This window comes from Strix aluco, chromosome 7 (genome assembly GCF_031877795.1).
Source record: "Strix aluco isolate bStrAlu1 chromosome 7, bStrAlu1.hap1, whole genome shotgun sequence".
NCBI classification, from domain to species: Eukaryota; Metazoa; Chordata; class Aves; order Strigiformes; family Strigidae; genus Strix; species Strix aluco.
In genome coordinates, this window is record NC_133937.1 from 28425514 (window position 1) to 28443278 (window position 17765).

Genomic DNA, 17765 nt, shown 5'->3' on the forward strand with positions numbered 1-17765 from the left:
CCAGGACATTAATTTTTTTTCCCCACTCTAAATTTTCCTCTTATGGTCTCTTCCCCAACTCCCCCCTGCCTTTCTTTCAGCAAGTAATATTTCAGCTCCCACTCAGAAATTTCCTGGGGTGATAGTGACTGGGAGACACACTCTGGGCCTCCAGGGAGACCTGGGTGTGTGAGGTCTTGCAGGAGGAGAGAGGCACGGAGCAGTGCTGGGCAGAGCTGGGCAAAACAGAAGGGATGAGGATACTGGGGAGCAGGTCTACAACCAGCAGTGGAGGTAGTGATGGTGAAGTTATTGATATGCGTGATAGGAGTTAACTGTTTGGTTTCATAATTTTTTTTCCTATATGAAAGTCACAGAATAGGGGGAAAAAAATATGAAAACCTCAAATGATCAATGCTGCTTTAGAAGGCTTTGGCATGAAATGGTTGCCAGGCTTGCTTGCTTTCTTTCTTTTGGTAGTGTCATTAGACTTCTTCCATCCAAATCATCCTCTCCAAATGTAACTCCCCCAATTGTCTTTCTCTCCTTAATTGAACCCAGCTCCCCCTTGGTTATAGCCATGTTCTGCTGCTTTATATTTGTGCCACAATTTGCCTTCTAGAACATTTACTTACTTGCTTACTTAGAAATCTACTGCATGGCCTGGTGTTACGGCATATGTTTGCCTTACATCAATTAAAAATCAACATGGTCCAACAGAATATAACACCAACCCCTGCTTCTTTGAATGGCTGTTTGCAGCTGGGTAGGGATTAAAGCAGATTGTAATGAATTAGACCAGGGATTAAAACAGCCTGTAATGGATACTGTGTTGGACTATTCCATCTCTATTCTTGGATATAGACTGTGCAAATCTAGGGTTGTCAAATGACATCCTGTCACCTTGTCATGCAAGAGGCCAGGTTTTGAAGCAAACCTGCTATTCCTGCAACAGGGTTGGTACAAACTAGAAAAACCCCTTTTCTGTGTGCTGGTGATGGGCACGCAGTTCGCGAATCGTGCAGGAGATGGGGGTGTTGCTCACGTTACCTTTGTATTCTTGAGAAGGAAAGGGATCAGAGAGCACTGCTGCTTCTCTCTCTGGCACTGAGGCCTCTGCTAAGGGCCAGGAGATTTTAATAGACAGTCCCACATCATCAGTGGGACTTCAGCTGTGCATCCTATTATTTAACAGTAATAAGCAGGCTCTGATGAAGGGTTTTTGGATCTTCTGCAGAAACACCAGCCTTTGCTGTGGGTATGTCTGAGAAATAAGGGCCTGGGGTAATCTTGCTGATGTAGTATGAACTGAACATCTGAGACTGTCCCTGAGTGCGGCAGGAATGGATGATATTCACAGAGGGTGATTTTAGTTGCAAGTAACACCTCTTCAGTCTGCAGGGTAAGAGAGACCTGCTACTGGGGTGGTGAAAATACTGCCCTAAAGAAAGTGTTGGTGAACACTCCTGTGCATGAAGCCCGTCACATTCTGTGCCATGTCTAGCACAGCTGGGCGCTTGTGATGACAAAGAGAGATGTCGTGGACACAAAGCAATGCCTTGTGCTGGCAAGGAAAGAAGATGTATCCACAAGTCCTGTCATGGTGTGGGTAGGCTTTGGTCATGAAGTCAGGGATGATGCTGCACAAATGAGTGGCTAATCCAGGTGTGAATGAGGACTAGGTCTTAAACAGTGACCAGCAAGGCTGAGAAGATAGATGGGACTGGGTGGACTGCACAATGGCTAAGCAGTGGCAATTCCTAGCCCCATGGTAGCTTTTACTTTGTGGTGACAGGGGTTGTGGACATGCAGAGATCTTCAGGAGCAGCAGCAAGCTGCTGCTGGGTCCAGAGGGACTAGAGAAACTTTAATCATAACGTAAGGACAAGTTCTGCGTGTCACAGCTGCAGCCTCGCTGTAGGAGGATGACATGAGCTGGGCAGTGCATCCCCTCGCAGTGCACAGCAATGGCAGGATCCAGGGGTGGCACGCGTGTCGCTGATGCCACATACCTGGGGACACTGTTCTTGTAGCTGTCGATCCGGGGAGGCAGCTGAGGTCCTTCCCGGTCCCCATACCATGTTGTTCCTTTACAGACAGCAGGAGGGTGCAGTCTCGGGGCTGGCCCTGCTGTGTGCCGGCAGGGCAGCGCTGCCACAGGTTGTGGAACTTGTGCAATCCCCTCGCCCGCGGTTTTATGGAGCGGCTCTGGCTGAGGCCCACGTCACTGCTCCCACACAAACGAAATGTCATCTCCTAAACATCTTGGCAGCGTAGTTTGAAAAGGAGCCGATTCCAACCCAGAAATAACATCCGTTGGGGTGGGGGCGGGTGATTTGCTTCCCCTGCCCCCACCTCCCCCTTTCCCACTCTGCGCCGGGATTTGCGGCTCAAGGGGCAGGGCTGTGCCCGCGGGTACCGGCCCGCACCGCGCCCCGGCTCGCTCAGCCCCCCCCGCCCCGCCTTCCCGGACCTCTTAGCGCTTTTTCTCTGCAAGCCGGCTGCCACCTCGGACCCTCTTTTCACTCCCGCAGGACAACCGTTTAGCGACAGCCCCCCCGTTTGCAACAGCCAGCGGTGTTTGCAGTGTCCCCCCTCCTTCCCTCCTCCGACTTGGTTCTCGCTGTCCCCAGCGGCAGCCGGGCTGCACACACCTCCCCGCCCCAGGCAGCCGCTCTGCAGCAGGCGGTGGCGAAACGCGGGGCATCGGCAAACAAGGAAACCTCCCCCAGCGCGGGCACAGCCATCCCCCCCCTTTTCTCTGTCCCTCGGCTCCCGGCTGGGCTGGGAGACCCACGTTAGACGGGAGAAACTGTTCAACCGTCCCCGCTCTGGGGCTGGCGGTGGAGGAGCAGAGGGGCGGGGGGGGGGCGGCAGGGAGAGGCGCGTAGCTGGTGGATCCGTCCTTGGACGGCGAAGGATGGCTGGTGTGGTAAGTGGGAGGGTGGGACGATTAACAAAACGCTAATTATTGACACTTTTCAAAGGGAGGAGGAGAACGGGGGAAGGTCGACCGTGGGTTTGATGTGAAGAGAAAGTGCCGACGTGTTGCTGCAATGAATCGCTCCGGAGGGACGTGGCACAGGCACGGACGGCTCTGACAAGGGTGACCCCCGGGAGGGTGGGGGACGCCCCGCAGCCGTGGGAGGCGGCAGCCTGCCCTCTCCCCTTCGCACCGTGCGATTACTCACACCTTTGTCCGGGGGCTGAAGCTGCAAAGGCTCCTGCCAGCAGAAAGCAGGTGTCCTGGCCGGGGGAATGTTGCGTCCCTGCGGTGGGAGCGGGAGCGCTGCGCTGCCACGACCTACAGAAACACATCCCCCCGCTCCTTCTCCCGACTCGGTCCCGACATGCAGCTGCAGTGAGCTGCCTGTAGATCCTGCCCTTTCTCGCTTATTCGTCCCCCCAATAAATCCGGCTAGTCTCCCTTCCTGGACGGTGGCAAGGTTGCTGGGATTCCCACGCACACGCGCGAGTTCCCACGGCCAGGAGGCTCCGCTCGGGACGGGCACATCCCCATGCCGGAGCCGGCTCTGGAGCGGTGCTGCCGGGTCGGTGGGTACGCTATTACCCACGGGGAGTCACCCCGGAGCTGCTCGTCCCAGCCGCGCTGCCCTATGCCCCTTACCCGTGCCCAGCCTTTGTGCGTACGCACGCGTGCACACACACAGGGTGAGGAGCACCTACACTGCCGCAAACACGACTGTATGTAAATACACACCAGGAGGAACAGTGGGTGACGGCTGCTTTGTCTCCGGCAGGAGCACACATACCAAATCAGGAGAACAGGCTGGGTGATGCTCCAGCTGATTCGGTGCGGCGCGGTGTCCCGCTCCCGCCCCCGGCCCCGGCCCCGCTCCCGGCCCCCGGCGGCGCGGCGGGTGACTCGGTGCTGTATTTCAGCGGCGGCGGCGGCTTGGCAAGGCTCGGGGCTCCTCCCCCCGTGTGGTGTTACCCTCTCACTTGATCAAATCCTTGAACGTGAACAGTTTCACTGAAAAGCACTTTTCAAAAAAAAAAAAAAAAATCCACCAACAGTAAGGAACAGAATCCAACTACCGGGGAGAGAGTTTTTTTTTTCTTTTTTCCTTCTTTCCTTTTTTTTTTTTTTTTTTTTTTTCCTGGTCATCGTCTCAGAGGCTGAGAAAGGGGGAAGAGAAAGGAGAGCGAGAGAAAGAGGAGCCTTTTGCAAATAATAATTATTATAATTAGAATCCGGCCCCTTTCTCCTTAAAAAAAAAAAAAAAAAAAAAGAGCCCTAAACGCAGCGCCTCGTCCCCCCTCCCTCTGCAAGCCCCCCGACTCGCTCCGCAAAGGCATGGAGAAGGGGACCAACTGCTTTCCGACCTGCCACACCGTTTTCCTCGCCTGGACATGGCTCTTACTTCTCTCTTGGTGTTGCACCGGCGCCGAAATAACTTGCAGATCCTGCTCGTCTCCATCGCCCTCCTGGCCGTCCTCCTCGCCTCGCCTTAGGCAGGAGCAGCGACAGCCGCCGCCGCTGCGAGGATTACGGAGCTGGCCGGGCGGCCGAGCGCGGGGCTCGGCCGGGGCGGCGGCCGCCGCGGAGCCGCTGCCGGGCGGGGAGCCGGGGGGCCGCGGGGGGCCGCGGGGAGCGCCGCTCCGCTCGGCGGGGGCGGGCGGCGGCGCGCCCGGGGGCCGGGGCCCGGCGGCTCCGCGGACCCGGCGGAGCAGCGAGGGGCGCCGGGCGCTGCCGGCGGGCGGCGGCCGGGGGGTGCCCGCGGCCGAGGGGCAGCGCGGCGGCCGGGCTCAGCCCCGCGGGCCCCCGGAGGAGGGGAGAGCGGCGCGGCTGCGGGGGGCCGAGGAGCTGCGGCTGGGCAGCACCACCTTCGCGCTCACCGGGGATGCGGCGCACAACCAAGCCATGGTGCACTGGTCCGGGCACAACAGCAGCGTGAGTATCGCCCCAGCGGCCCGGCCCGGCTCGGCCCGGCTCGGCGGGGAGGCAGCAGTGCCGCGGGGCGGGTGGGGGCGCGGGGAGGCGCGGGGCGCTTGGCGGGCACCGTGCGCTCAGCGCCCGGGAGAGGGGGACGGGGAGCGGTGACCGCGGAAAAGGAGAAAAGTTTTCCCGGGGAGAGATGAAGGAGGCTGGGAACACCTTTCACCCCCGCCCCCGGGGCAGAGCTGTGGTCTCCGGGGTAGCGCGGTCGGAGCCCGCTCCCCTGCGCCGGGGAGAGCCCGGCTGCCCGCTCCTGGCTGTCCCGTGTGCCCGTACAGCCGGGTCCCCTTTCTCTCTGCCTCTTCATATGTAATATACACGCCGGCACGCTTCGCTGCCTCTGTGCCAGGGGATGGATGATGTACAGCGGTGGTGGAAAAGCCCTCCCGTTCCCCCGCTCTGCATGCTGGCGACAGGAGAGATCCCATTAATTCATTAAGGGGTGGAAAGCCCCCCTGCACGTTAAGGGGCTCTGGAAGGAGGCAGGTAGTGCAAGCACAGGGAAAAGTTTAGAAAAAATCAGCGGCGTCTCATGCCTTTTCCCTGAAGTCAGTAATAACGAGTCACTGAGGTGTCCCTGGAAGTCTGTGGGATTGTGTGTGGTGTCCCAAAAGCCCCCACACCATCGTGCCGGGATAGTGCAGGGCCCTCCCTCATACCCTCCTTTGCAGCGCCCGGCAGATGGCTGTGGACAGAACTTCAATTTTCTTTTAACTTGGTATCACAAATACTATTTCCCCTCTGATGTAAAGTCTGTGAACAGGTGGAATTGAAAGGACTCCAGGAAACCTTTATGTCTGGTGACAGTATTCCCATTATTCTGATTATTGTAGCTTGTCACTGCCTTGAAAATGCCTCTTTTATTGTTTTGCTACTATTGGAAATGGGCATAAAGCAATTAACAGCATAAACCAGATTGCCTGGATTTTCAGATACATTCTTCACGAAACTTGCTAGTCATTAAAAAGCAAATTGTCCATCCATCTATCTGTCTGTCTACGGATCTATCTGTGCATCAGCTATAGCTTTATAATGTGCAATTCAACTACCTCTTAATTTCTTTGACTAGAAGTTTTTTTCTCTATTTATTATTACTTAGGCAATAATTCTGACAGCAATGTAGATGTTACTTTGATTTAACCAATTTTTAAAGGCAGTTGTGTTTGCCAGACATGAATTCCACTCTCATTAAAGACGAAAGCAAACATTCAAGAGAAAACAGCTGCATGGTATATTTTAGCACTACACTCGTCTCTAGGATCATTTATTTTTAATATAACATGGCATGTAATGAAAAAAACAGCCTATATGCCCTCTCTCGTTTCATTTCAGTGCTGAATCAAGGGGTGCTGGGCAAAAGAAGCTAAAATCCCCCCTATGGATTTCCAATAGTTTTGAGTATTTCTGGTTAAAGTAGCAGAGAAAACTCATTCTGTAGGCATTTGCAGGGGAAGGAAAGGTTATTTTTTCTGAAGTGCAGGTCAGAAAGTGATTTTCACAAAATTCTTCCTTGGTCTCTTTTACAGAAATACGCTATTTAGATAACTACTTTCCTTTATTCTTTAACTCCAGGTGACTGAGAAGGGTAACATTTCCATTGTTCACGACTTTCCACTAAGATTTTGCACCTCAGGATACCATGCATTGAAAGCTTCCAACTCAAAAGCACAAGCAAAAGCAAAAGACTGGTGTTTATTGCCAGTGCGGTGTTTGTAGGAAGGAAAAACAAGCGTGTTAATAAATACTAGTGTTATCTTTTTGTGATTTTTCTAATATGAGGTTTAGCATCTGGAGACTTTTTCTCTCTGTCTCTTGGAGAAAACACACTGCATTTAGTGATTAACTGGATTTTTTTTAAACAGTGTAGGGGGAAAGTTAAATGCTTGAACCTGAGTCCTCTAATTTATCAGCAGAGAAGGCTGAATCCAATGCCTGTTTTTCTGCTGCAGTTCAGTTTTTACCTAATTCTACTGTTGGGGTGGCTGTGGCACAGGACCATCAAGCAATTGGTACAAGGTCACTCAGGAAAACTGTGGCTTCTTTTGCCAGCCACATTGGTTCCCAGTCTCTCACCTCAAAGCATGTATTTTCTTAGGTTACAGTAGACGTAAAGCAGCGGGAAGATGTATTGAAAATGGACAAAAGATATTAACTCGTGTCATGATTATGCCAAATGACCTAGGAGAGCAGGTAGGACATGTCTATATGCTATTGTTTTCAGGCTACCAAAGCAGTAAAGAGGCGTACAGCTTGCTTTTACCAATTCCCTGTTACCTGAACAGACTTAAGAACCTAAGCTTTTGTCACTTACGATTTATTAAAAACGCGATCAATCAAATTTCATGCAATGAAGCAGTATATTTCAAATCAGACATTAGTGGTGAGGGATTCCTAACAACTGGATGGATTGGCAAAGAAGAGGAAAGCATGGTAACAAAAGAATCAGGTTTTTACTGGGACGTATAGCTCTACAGACACTCCACAAAAGGGAGATCTTTGCAACTGCTGCATGTCGCGTTACCTAGAATGTTAAAAACCTCCTGTGTTTTTTTTTTTGTTATTTTAAGAGTAACTCCCCCTCCGTCTCCTATGCCCCTTTTCTCTCACGTCCCTCAAGTCTCAATTTAACTTATTAAAAAATAATCCCTTCCAGGCAACAAACTTTTGTTTTCTCCATTCGAAGATAGTGAGGTCAGGATTTGGACAGAGGCAAAAGGCTGGTGAGATTGGGGAATGTGGGTTCTCTGCTTTGTCCTGCCCAGAGGCTTTTTCTGTGACCTTAGGAAAGACAATTAACCTCTTTGGATCTCCTCTTCCATATTAAATGAGGATAGTACTACTTAGCTACCACAAAGTGGTGGTGTGGAGCAGAATTCATTTCTGCTTTGTACAATACCTGAAGGTCTTCAAGTGGAAATTGTTAGGAAAATGCAAAAATACTATTCTGTGTAGAAATGAGGTTTGTGTTCTCTGTGTTCTTGGGAAGGGGACTTGGCTTAATTTGGTGTGTCTGATATTAGAAAAAGGAGACTTGTATTTGGGCTTCAAGTATCAGTTTGCCCTGATAGAAACATTTATTGAGAGAGGTCACTGAAGCTCTTGAGGGACTTGGTAGAGATCAGATAAAATGTTTTCTGGCTAAGGCTTTTCTCAAGGAAGGAGAATTTTTAGTGAAAAATGCTGTTATTCCCAGAAGATTTGCAAGCCATTCTTTTTTCAAAGCCATTCCTCTCTGAACACACACTGTGTAGAAATGTGCCATTCAGTAAGCAGTTGTATCCTCTACGCCTGTTTTCCCTCTCTTTGGATGGTTATGTTATTGCATGAAATTTGTCCTCGTTCTGCTCACCAGATGCTCTCTCCAACCTTCTTGTGAAGATGATCTGATTCCTCAGATTATCTTTTCTTCCTCCCTCTCTCCCTGATTTCTAGGATAAGGACCTGTAGAAATAAATAGCAACACCTTTAATGCTGTTACAGCTTTAAGTCTCGCTATCTTGTTTCTTGACAATAGTTTTTTCAAGAGATTTCAACAAGCTACAGTGGATAAAACACACTTAGATTGCTCTCCTGATATGATCACTGGTGGAATGGTAAATGGCGACTGTTGTCATTAGGTTTCAGAGTTGTCACTCTGATGAATGTAGCTGTTTATAAGAAGTACTTAATTCTGTCCATGCTTTTTCCATGATGGAAGTACTACAAATTCTGTGGTGTTGTGGGTGGGTTTTTTTCAATATAAGAAGCAAAGATGCACATTTTTAGCTTTCTTTTAGCCTCTAGAAGACATTTTCAATCCTTTATCTATGGAGAGTCCCCAGCTTATGATCACAGTGTGCTTTAGCTATCCCATGTATATATACATGCTTTTGCCTTGCTAGTAACCAGAGGCAAACTTCAGACATAAAGATGAGGAAATGCACTATAATGCCACAGTAAGAGAAGGAGAGGGCGTTTGTCTAAGGCATGTACAGTATTGCAGGTTGTTTCAGCCAGGCCAAGTTCCTATATGATCCTATGGGTTGGAATTTTCATACTGTAGGAAAAATGTCAGAAGTACATATTTCTATCTCAGTGCAGTGCAGCAGTGCAGAAGATAAACCTGGAGAAGTATAGTGTGCCTAAGTGACATAGCTGCTACTTGTGCAGACCATGCAATTGCATTGATGCTTATAGTATGAGCCAGGCTCTGAAAGCTGAGGAAGGCAAGATGGGAGCTGGTGAGAGACTGGACTGGGGCCTTGTTTTATCTTGTCAGCCATGCTACACTGTTTTGTCCAGAGGTCCAGTCAGCCTGTGGAGTCTTGGAGTATGAGATGTCTTTGGGACAAGACTCTAGTAAAGAGGAGGCTAATAGTACTACAGTAGCCTACAGTCACCTGAAGTAGAGTCAGAAAGAAGATGCAGCTTATCTTGTTGGTTGAAGAGGAAATAACATGTGGCAACAGCCACAAACATATGTCAGATTGGACATTAGGAAGAGTTTCTTCTCAAAGAAAGTGGTGCAGCGAGGCACCAGAAAGTTTTCTCTGCCTTTGGAGATTTTCAAGACTCGTGTAGACATGATCTGATGGGAACAACTCCGCGCTGAATGGTCTTCTGCAATTCTTTTCCTCCTGCTACCACTGATCCGACTCCTTTACCCTGTGCAAGCTCTGACAGCTGGCAGTGAAAAGCAGGTTGTACAAGTTCTCACAGTGAAGCCTGTCTCTTCCGGGAATGATTCTTCTGAATGCTGTTGGCAGCGTTCTGGTGTGATCTGCTAATGTACTGGTGGTTTGATGCTGAGACATTACTCACTCCCATGGCGAATTGCAAGCTGGGGAGGCTGATGGGCTTGCTGTGTGCCAGGTAGTTTTTCATTAAGATGCCTAGCAATGCAGTGTGTGATGGGCAGAACGAGATGGGCAATATTTGCAATTCCAAATAGACTGCTGTGCTTGGAAGGGAGGAAGGGGAGAAAATGAATCTTTAGGCAGGCAATGCTGCATTTAGTTGTTAGCCATGGGTAACTGCTCCCATAGTCCAGTTGGATTTCGGTCTAAAATGTTTACTCCTAGAGTGCAAGATGGTAACAGAGCAATCATATTAATTTCACTGCATTTGGTAGATATTTTAATTGCTATTATAGACTGCTTCTTTCTCAAATGGCTCCCAGCTACATTGTGGTCTCGTTGCCATTGAAGGTAGGCCAGTTGTGTCACAATGTCTTGATGCATTTCCACTTCTCCACTACCTTTAGTAATGAAGTTTACCACTAAATTCCTTCTCCAGGACTTTACCAATCAATTTTTAATTAATATTCAAATAGAAGATGGGGAAATAAAAATGAAACTCTTGCATGGCAATTGCTTTTATGGTTGTGTTGAGTCAGTAGAGCAGGAAGAAGGTGTCTGGAAAATATTTTTGGGGTTATTTCTCCCCCGACTGGTTTCATTGCAAAGTCAAGTCGGTGTCCAGTGGACGGGCCTTGATGTTACTTGTGGATCCTCTGAAGCTAGCAGATTCCCTGGGCCATTACCCTGCCTAGTGCAGCAAGCTGTCAATGTTCTTGTAGCTCCAAGTTCAGTAGCAGAACTGCTCCTGTTCTAGGTGCCTGTCAGCAGTTTCCCTTCAGGCCTTGGTACTCAGACTTTTTCATGCTCAGGGATGAGGCCTAGGATTTGTGGCTAAGCTTTCACAGTGATTTAAATGCAAACAGAAACAGCTTTGCAATTCTTCAATTATTTTTTTTTATGGAAAACATTCATCCAATTAGATGACAAAGTATTCTGAAAATGGGTTTGAGCTGATAATTGATGTTAGGCAGGAGAAATTTTTCCCAAAAGGGAGGTGAGATGAGACAAATATTTTCTTCAATGCAAGGCTGTGAGAAGATGAAACTTTCTAAGAGTTTCGAAATTTATAGCTGGATTCATAGTAGAGATTTTAGAAAAAATATGAAAGCTGTGTCATCTAATGGGCAAAGCTCAGGTTAAGGACCTTTGATGTTGGTTGTACTAAAGGATACTGGAAGCCAGTCTTGCAAAAAGGCAAGAATTTACTTAAGTCATACCATAGTGTCATGCTCCTTAAGCTCCCTGGATGTCTGTGGATAGAATGGAGGAGAGCAGTACATGCTCACCTGAGTCAGTACTCTCTTACAAATCCAAAATCATTTCAGGATTGAAGACCAAGCCTGAGCTTATGGTTGAGATTGGTTCCAGGACAATTGCAAGGAACCTGTCAGTTATGGAGTTGAGACTTGGCTTTGGCTGGGATCTTGTCAAGTTTATCTTCTAGTGGAAATCTGTGTTTGAAGGTGTGGAGTCCAACCTGCCTCTAATCAAGACAGTAAATTAAATGCCATGATCCTTGCGAAGCATTGAATGCTGTAAATGCAGAAAGTCCCCAAAGCAGCAAAGTATTTGGTTGGATCCTTAGTGTAAATTGATGTAGGACTGATCTAGGCCAGTTTACTGTAGTTGAGAATTCAACCTGTATTATCCTATAGCAGTGAAAAATGCAAGGTAAGAATGAAAAAGGAGTACAGAAGCGAGGAAAATAGGGAGTACAGCAAGGAGACTGTGGGCCCTTTACATTCTCTGAATTACAGCCCCAGGGCTGTGGGTCGATGAGCCTCCTTCTCTCTTGTGCACAGCCCTTCCCTCTCTCTTGCTTGGCTCTGGGAGGTGGGAGTTTGACCCCCCCCACTGTAAGCCATGCTGGAGACTGATCTGGTGACTTACTTGGCAGAGCCCAGTAGGGGTTTTAAGATGAAATAACCCTTAGTTGGAAAATACTGCTTTGCTGAAGCCACACCTTTTCATGCAAGTTTCTTGGTTTGTTTAAACTCCCTGCAGGAATCCAAAGCAAACAGATTCCCAAATCCAAACTTCCTCGTAATGTCCAGGGAAAACCTGCAGCATCATTGTTAACGTTTCCTCCTTGCAAAAAGAAGGGCATGGCAGTATTCCCTTTCCTGCCTTTATGGGGTGTTGTGAGACTGAGGGAACTGAATAAAGTTTGCTACATGTTTGAAGAGCATGGCTGTGTGGATTTTAAACATATTTGATAAATAATCTGCTCTGGAAATTTTGGGGTCAATTCCCAGCCCTTGTGGCCAGCAGAGTTCCAGCATACAATAAAAATCAGAAAAGATTGATGCTGAATAATCAAGCCTCTCTTTTTTTTCCTCCCTCTCAGTCCTGAAGGAGACGTGATTGTTCTCTCACTGAAATGAGTGGCAGAGCCCTCTTCAAGGAGGGTCCCTGTCACTGAGGCTGTCACGGTGTTGTCTCCCCTTCGTACTCTGATATGCGACACAAACGCTGGCCAGGCAGACCTGCAGAGCACTACAGGGCCTCTGTGCCCAAAATAGCATCACTTTTAATTAGCTGTAGCGTGATTTGGGCACCCTGGGGTGCCCAGGCTGTAGGGAAGGGAGGCGGGTTGCCGGTGTGTGGAAAGCAGAGCTGGGCGCTAGAGGGAGCGTGGGCATTTGCTAAAGGAAGGAAAATGCTGCAACGGGTGGGGAGGGGAGCTGGGATCTGGGAAATGCACGCTGGAAAGACAGACGCTGCTGAAATATTGATATGAAAACCCGCTTGGAGTCATTGACTCTGTGAAATTCCTGCTGTCTGGGGTTCCCTCTGCGAGAGAGGAAAATAATCTTAGCATGCACTCGGCCGTGGTAAAGCATTTCACCCCCCCCCCTTGCAGCTGGTACTATCTTCCTTTTGTGTCGCCTCTAATTGCTGTCAGGCTTTTTCCTGAAGATGAGAGTCCCAATGCCGGGGTCTCTCTTCTGCTCCGGTCCCTTCCAGCCTGCGTCATGTGCCTGTAAAGCCACCAGCATCCCCCCAGCAACTGCCGGCAGTGCTGCTGGGTTGGGAGAAGGGACGATGTTAACCCTTCCAGTGCCAGGAGACAGCAATCTGAACCCTGGCTGCTCCTGACTGAAGCAGTGTGTACTCTCCATCTCCTCAACTGCCGTGCCCCGTTTTGTCTCCGGGACTAGCCCCGAAGGATAGCTGTTGATTGACCCACTTTGCTACCGATCTTCTCCCTCTTCTACACCAGTTATAGCTGGTAGGTGAGGGCAGGGGAGTTGCGCTTCATCGCTTTTCTCCCCGGTTTCTGATCTGCAGAGGATATGCTTGTCCTGACAGGTCCCTGCTACTTGGGACTCGACAATATTTTGACCACCTTGAGGATGTTGCACAAGCATTTCTGTTCCCTCTCTCCTTTTATTTCTTCTGAGTGTGGGGGAACAGAAGGCACTGGAAATCACCCCAGCCACTGTATGGTGGGACAAAGTAACATTTCTTCCTGGGAAAAGTGATTGCACTTACTGGTGTCCTTGGGACTAAAGTGGATGTTTGGGATTTAGAAAAACTAGGGCTGAGCCACAGAAAAATCACTTAGGTCAATGATGGGCTAAAGGCCTCTGGATCTTAAAAGCAACTGCTTTGGCGCTGCTTCAGACACGCCGCCAGTCTATAACGTGCGGGTACTGCTGGTGCATTTTCAGTGGACAGTGATGCTGCTGATACGTTCCGGAAACACGTTGAGCCCCTTGTGGGGACTCCAGTGAGGGGTTAGTGGAGCAGAAGGCTTGAGCACAGAGCTCCTGCTGACTTGCAAGGCAGAGAGAAAAGCATGGGTTGAGTTCAGATGCGCTTCCTTGGGGTGCCAGAGGAGAGCAGGCTGTGCGTGCAGGTTGTCTTCATGATTTTTGGACTTGCCATTGTGCCCCATGACTTGGTTTCCCCATCTACAACGAAGAGTTAACTCACATGCAGGGCTGTTGCTGAGGCTTAAAATGGATGGATATTTGCAAAAGCTGTTGGGTGGAAGAGAATGTATAAAACATGATTATTTAGCTCTTGCCAAAAGTGCTTTAGGACCTCATGGGTGCAGGGAGGAAGGAATCTGAGCGCTAATTGGTTGTTAGCCTTTCCCTGCTGTTTGTGCCTGATTGGAAAATATCCCCCAGCTGTGATCAATACAATCAGGCACAGGCAAACAGGGCCGCCTGTCTGCAGTCCTTACTTGCCTCTGTCAGAAGCCCTGGGGGGAAATTCTTTCTTCATAAGGTGAAGGGTTGGATGATTATCTATTTGTGAGCATTTCTCTGCTTTAGGCTTCCTGTCCTTTACCAGCAAACCCTGCTAACTTTGTGCTTACAGGGTGACAGACATGACTGTACTTATAAAGCTCTTATGCTGCCTACTTTAGGTGTGTATTTCAAAGGTCACTAAAAGGAAGGTCAGTATTATTAGTCTTTGTTTTTTTTTTTTTTTGGGAAACTGAGACATATAAGAGAGGAGGAGTCTGTTCTGGGTTGTGCTGCTGATCAGATCTGAAGTTGGAAGGCAAGTTTTCTGACTCCTGTTCCTTATTGATATGGTTTCTTAATGACAAAGGACTTATTTTACTTTGTCTGCCACAGCTCAGATGCTGTGTGTATTTTCTATTTAGAAGAGATTGCATGAAAGAAAGGAAAAAAATAAGTGAGAAGAGGAGCTAAGAGGGGAAAGAACAGGACTCTCATTAATAACAGAAAGCAGAATGTGCTCAGCTAAAATCATTAACAGATTGATCAAGCAAAAGCGCTGCAGAGTTCTGGCTGAAAGTGATTTAAGAGTGTTGTCTGCTGTTCTAACCCTTTACCAGTATGGCTGCACAGATTGAGTTATTCCAAATTGCAGCTCCTTTTGAGCTGGATGAGAATTGATGTAGTGAAACTGTGGGAGCCATGAATTTGGTTTCCATCGGAAATACAGAGATAGGAGAGGGGTCACATCTGTCTGCTGAGGGGGTTGGGAGTTGGCTCAGAATTATGTGGCTTGTTTGTAATGGGTTGGAATAATTCAGGATGATAGTCATAGCAGGGCACATGTAGGTCTGTGTGCCTGTTTGTGCAATCTTGTCATGGGATAACATAGTAGAATGCAAAGTTCAAGGGTCTTGTTAGCTTTTGGAATCATTAAGGTGGCTTCTCCACCCTTTCTATTACCCTTCACAACCCAAGGGGAAACATCTCTGCCCCAAACCAGGTGCAGGACTCCTGAGTGAGTCAGGGCAGATAAGTCTTCCTCCTGCTCTCTTGAACAGGACCTGGGCTGGGTGTCTCCATGTCAGTCTTCTGCAAGGTGGAGGGCTGAGGCAGTATGTGAAGGGTAATGTCCTTGTTCTGCCACCCATAATATCTTCCTGGCTTTGTTCCCAATCAGCAAAATGTTGGTAGCACCTGACACTATAGTGGGAGTATGGATGGGGGTGCAGAAGGGTACCAGGGGCTGAGGCCCTGCACTCCTGCACAGACCCGCAAGCTGAACCGGCATGAACTCTGTGTTTGCAGTGGGAGAGGGTTTTGCTTCTGTTTGGGTATCAAAAGCCTGGTGGAAGACAGAAGACTGATGAATCTGCATGTAAAGGATCGTGATGACCTTGTGCACGGGAAGCCTTGCTCACAGTGTGTTGTGGCAGAGGCAGACAGGCAGACCCGTGTATCAGGCAGGAGGTCTCTGAAAACCACATTTGACATCTGGCCTGAAAAAAGGTTTGCCTATGAGACAGTGAGATTGCAAACCAATATGATAGCCATTGCTACTTGAGAGAACAGTTATTTTAGATGAGAGAGAATCTTTATCCCAGTGTGCTTTGGCAACTATTGGAGCAACACCAGGAGAAAGCCCCATGCAGTCAGTGTATCAGGTGTTACAGAGATACAATTAATAGAGGTGGTTCAACTATCATTGGACAGACTTTTCTGTGTAGCTGAGCCCTAAACAGAAGGGCTTTCAGAAAAGCATGGGATATGGGATATAGAATATGTCTGAGAGAGATCTGGCTAGGGCACCCCATGGGATTATGATTTCTGCTGAGTGTTTTTGAGGCTCTGCCCCAGTAGCTGCACTAAACACTTAGTTATCTGGCCTGTGAGAGCTGTCTGATCTCTGAAGGATCAGAAAATGAGTAAAATGCCTGGTGATTTTGTTAAGCAACAGAAGTTATCCATCCCTTAACTGTTTGCCCTTCCAGGACTTTTCTATCTCTCAGTGTTTTCTTTCATCTCTGTCATGATCCCTCATTCTGCTGCCCATTTGGAGGAGTAAATAGTGGCACGGGGTGTACTTGGCTGAGCATTACAGGTGTGCTGGAGGGCTGGCTGTGGCCAATACGCTGATCAGCCGGAGACCTGCCAGCTATGAGAATGGACACTGGGTGGCTTATGGTTCAGGACAGATACTATTTTGGGACCTGCTTCTTCACTCAGATGAATTTACAGGAGCATGGTATACCTGTGACCATTTTTCCCTGTTGCATTCAGTTCCAATTGGTTAATAGATTATCCCTCCTATCCCAAAGTTATCCTTCCTCTGGTCTGTTGCATCCACAGCTAAAACATTATTTCTTTTTGAAGTCAACTTAAAACACAGCTACAGCATCAGCCCTGAGGAGGCCTTAATTTACAATTAATATTGTTCACTGTTGTTTTTTGCCAGCCTGCCTGGGAACTCTGTTCCTTTAATCAAAAGGCAACATCGATGGCAGCTTAGCATTCTTTGTTTGCTTGCACTGCATCTGTTTGTTGCAGGCTCAATTCTACCCTTCCTTGCTTTTAATTAATTTAAGATTATCTTCATTACTTGTTCCTCCCTCACATGCTACAAGTAACAAAGCCTGCCTTTCGGAGTTGCGCTGAGGTTTTGTTTTGGTGGGTCTTCAGCTGTGTGCTTTTAAAATTATTTTATTTATTTGTGCTTCCTGTAGTGCTACTGGAAACAGGCAATAAACTGGATTGGGGCAAAGGTGTCTTAGTGAAAACTCACAGAAAGGGGAAAGAGTCAGGTCTAACTACAGCACTGAAGAATGAGAGCAAATGTTAGATGGTAAAATAAAATATTGGATCATTTGAGAATGCTACATCTTCTGTAAAATGTGAGAGTCTCATCATCTTCCCCAAAGACAAAGATTAAAAGTGATGACAGTCACTGACTAGGGGAGGCTCTTCTCGGACTGGGGCCTGAATGAGCCGCAGAGATTTCTTCATGTGCTCATCCTAGTGGATACAAGGGCAAGAGGCAAGAGCTGATCCATGGAATGTGTGAGGACACAGGAGTGAGTTGATATGTGCATGAAAACATGCACTGATGTTGTTTCTGATTCATGGCTCATAGGGAAACACCTTGCTTAACGCTGTGCATTCTTACCTGTGAGAGCTGTCTGTAAACGTGTATTACCCTGTGTAGTGAACAGGTTTATCAGTACAAAACTTGCTGTACCTGTGTTCATCAAAATGAGCTGCATGTTGGTACCTGAGAGGAGGATGGGAAGGGACAGAGTGGAGCTTCTTGGACTGCTTATGTCTTTTAAAATCCCATTTCAGTCACTGTGTGCTTATAAAAAAAAAAGTGTTTTTAGAAGCATAGAAGATACTATGCCGATGTAAACGTGTGTAAGGGTATGTGACCTGATAATTATAGAACTAGGTATATAGCTATTTAACTAGGTGTAAGTACCATGAAACCAGAGATGATTTGGGGCCATAGTCTGATTCTGCCTGCTTTTCCTCCGTTACTTCTCTACACTCTTCTGTTGTAGCTCATGTGCTCTGATCTCTTTATATGGGATTGCAAGTCCCTTCCTTCTCCTTTCCTTGCTATGGCCTTTGGACAGCAACTGATACAGCCTATGGTATGAGTCAGGAGTGAAGGTTTTTTCTGTGCCTGGCATGGTTGAATCTTGGCATCCCTCAGTTATACACCAAGTTTCTTAGGTTGAATGTGGTTGTTCATGTGCTGGATTTGGAGCTCTCATAAAGCATGTGTGCTCCTTG

The 17765-nt window shown here is 48.1% G+C and overlaps 1 protein-coding gene across 1 annotated transcript in view; it reads left to right on the plus strand.

Annotated features, from left to right (window-relative positions):
• Positions 1-7099: 7099 nt before the first annotated feature.
• SORCS3 (sortilin related VPS10 domain containing receptor 3) overlaps positions 7100-17765 on the plus strand; it is a 304161-nt gene continuing 293495 nt past the window's right edge. Inside the window, exon 1 of the mRNA XM_074831647.1 lies at positions 7100-7129. Coding sequence (XP_074687748.1) covers positions 7100-7129 — 30 coding nt within the window. The remainder of the gene's footprint in view (positions 7130-17765) is intronic.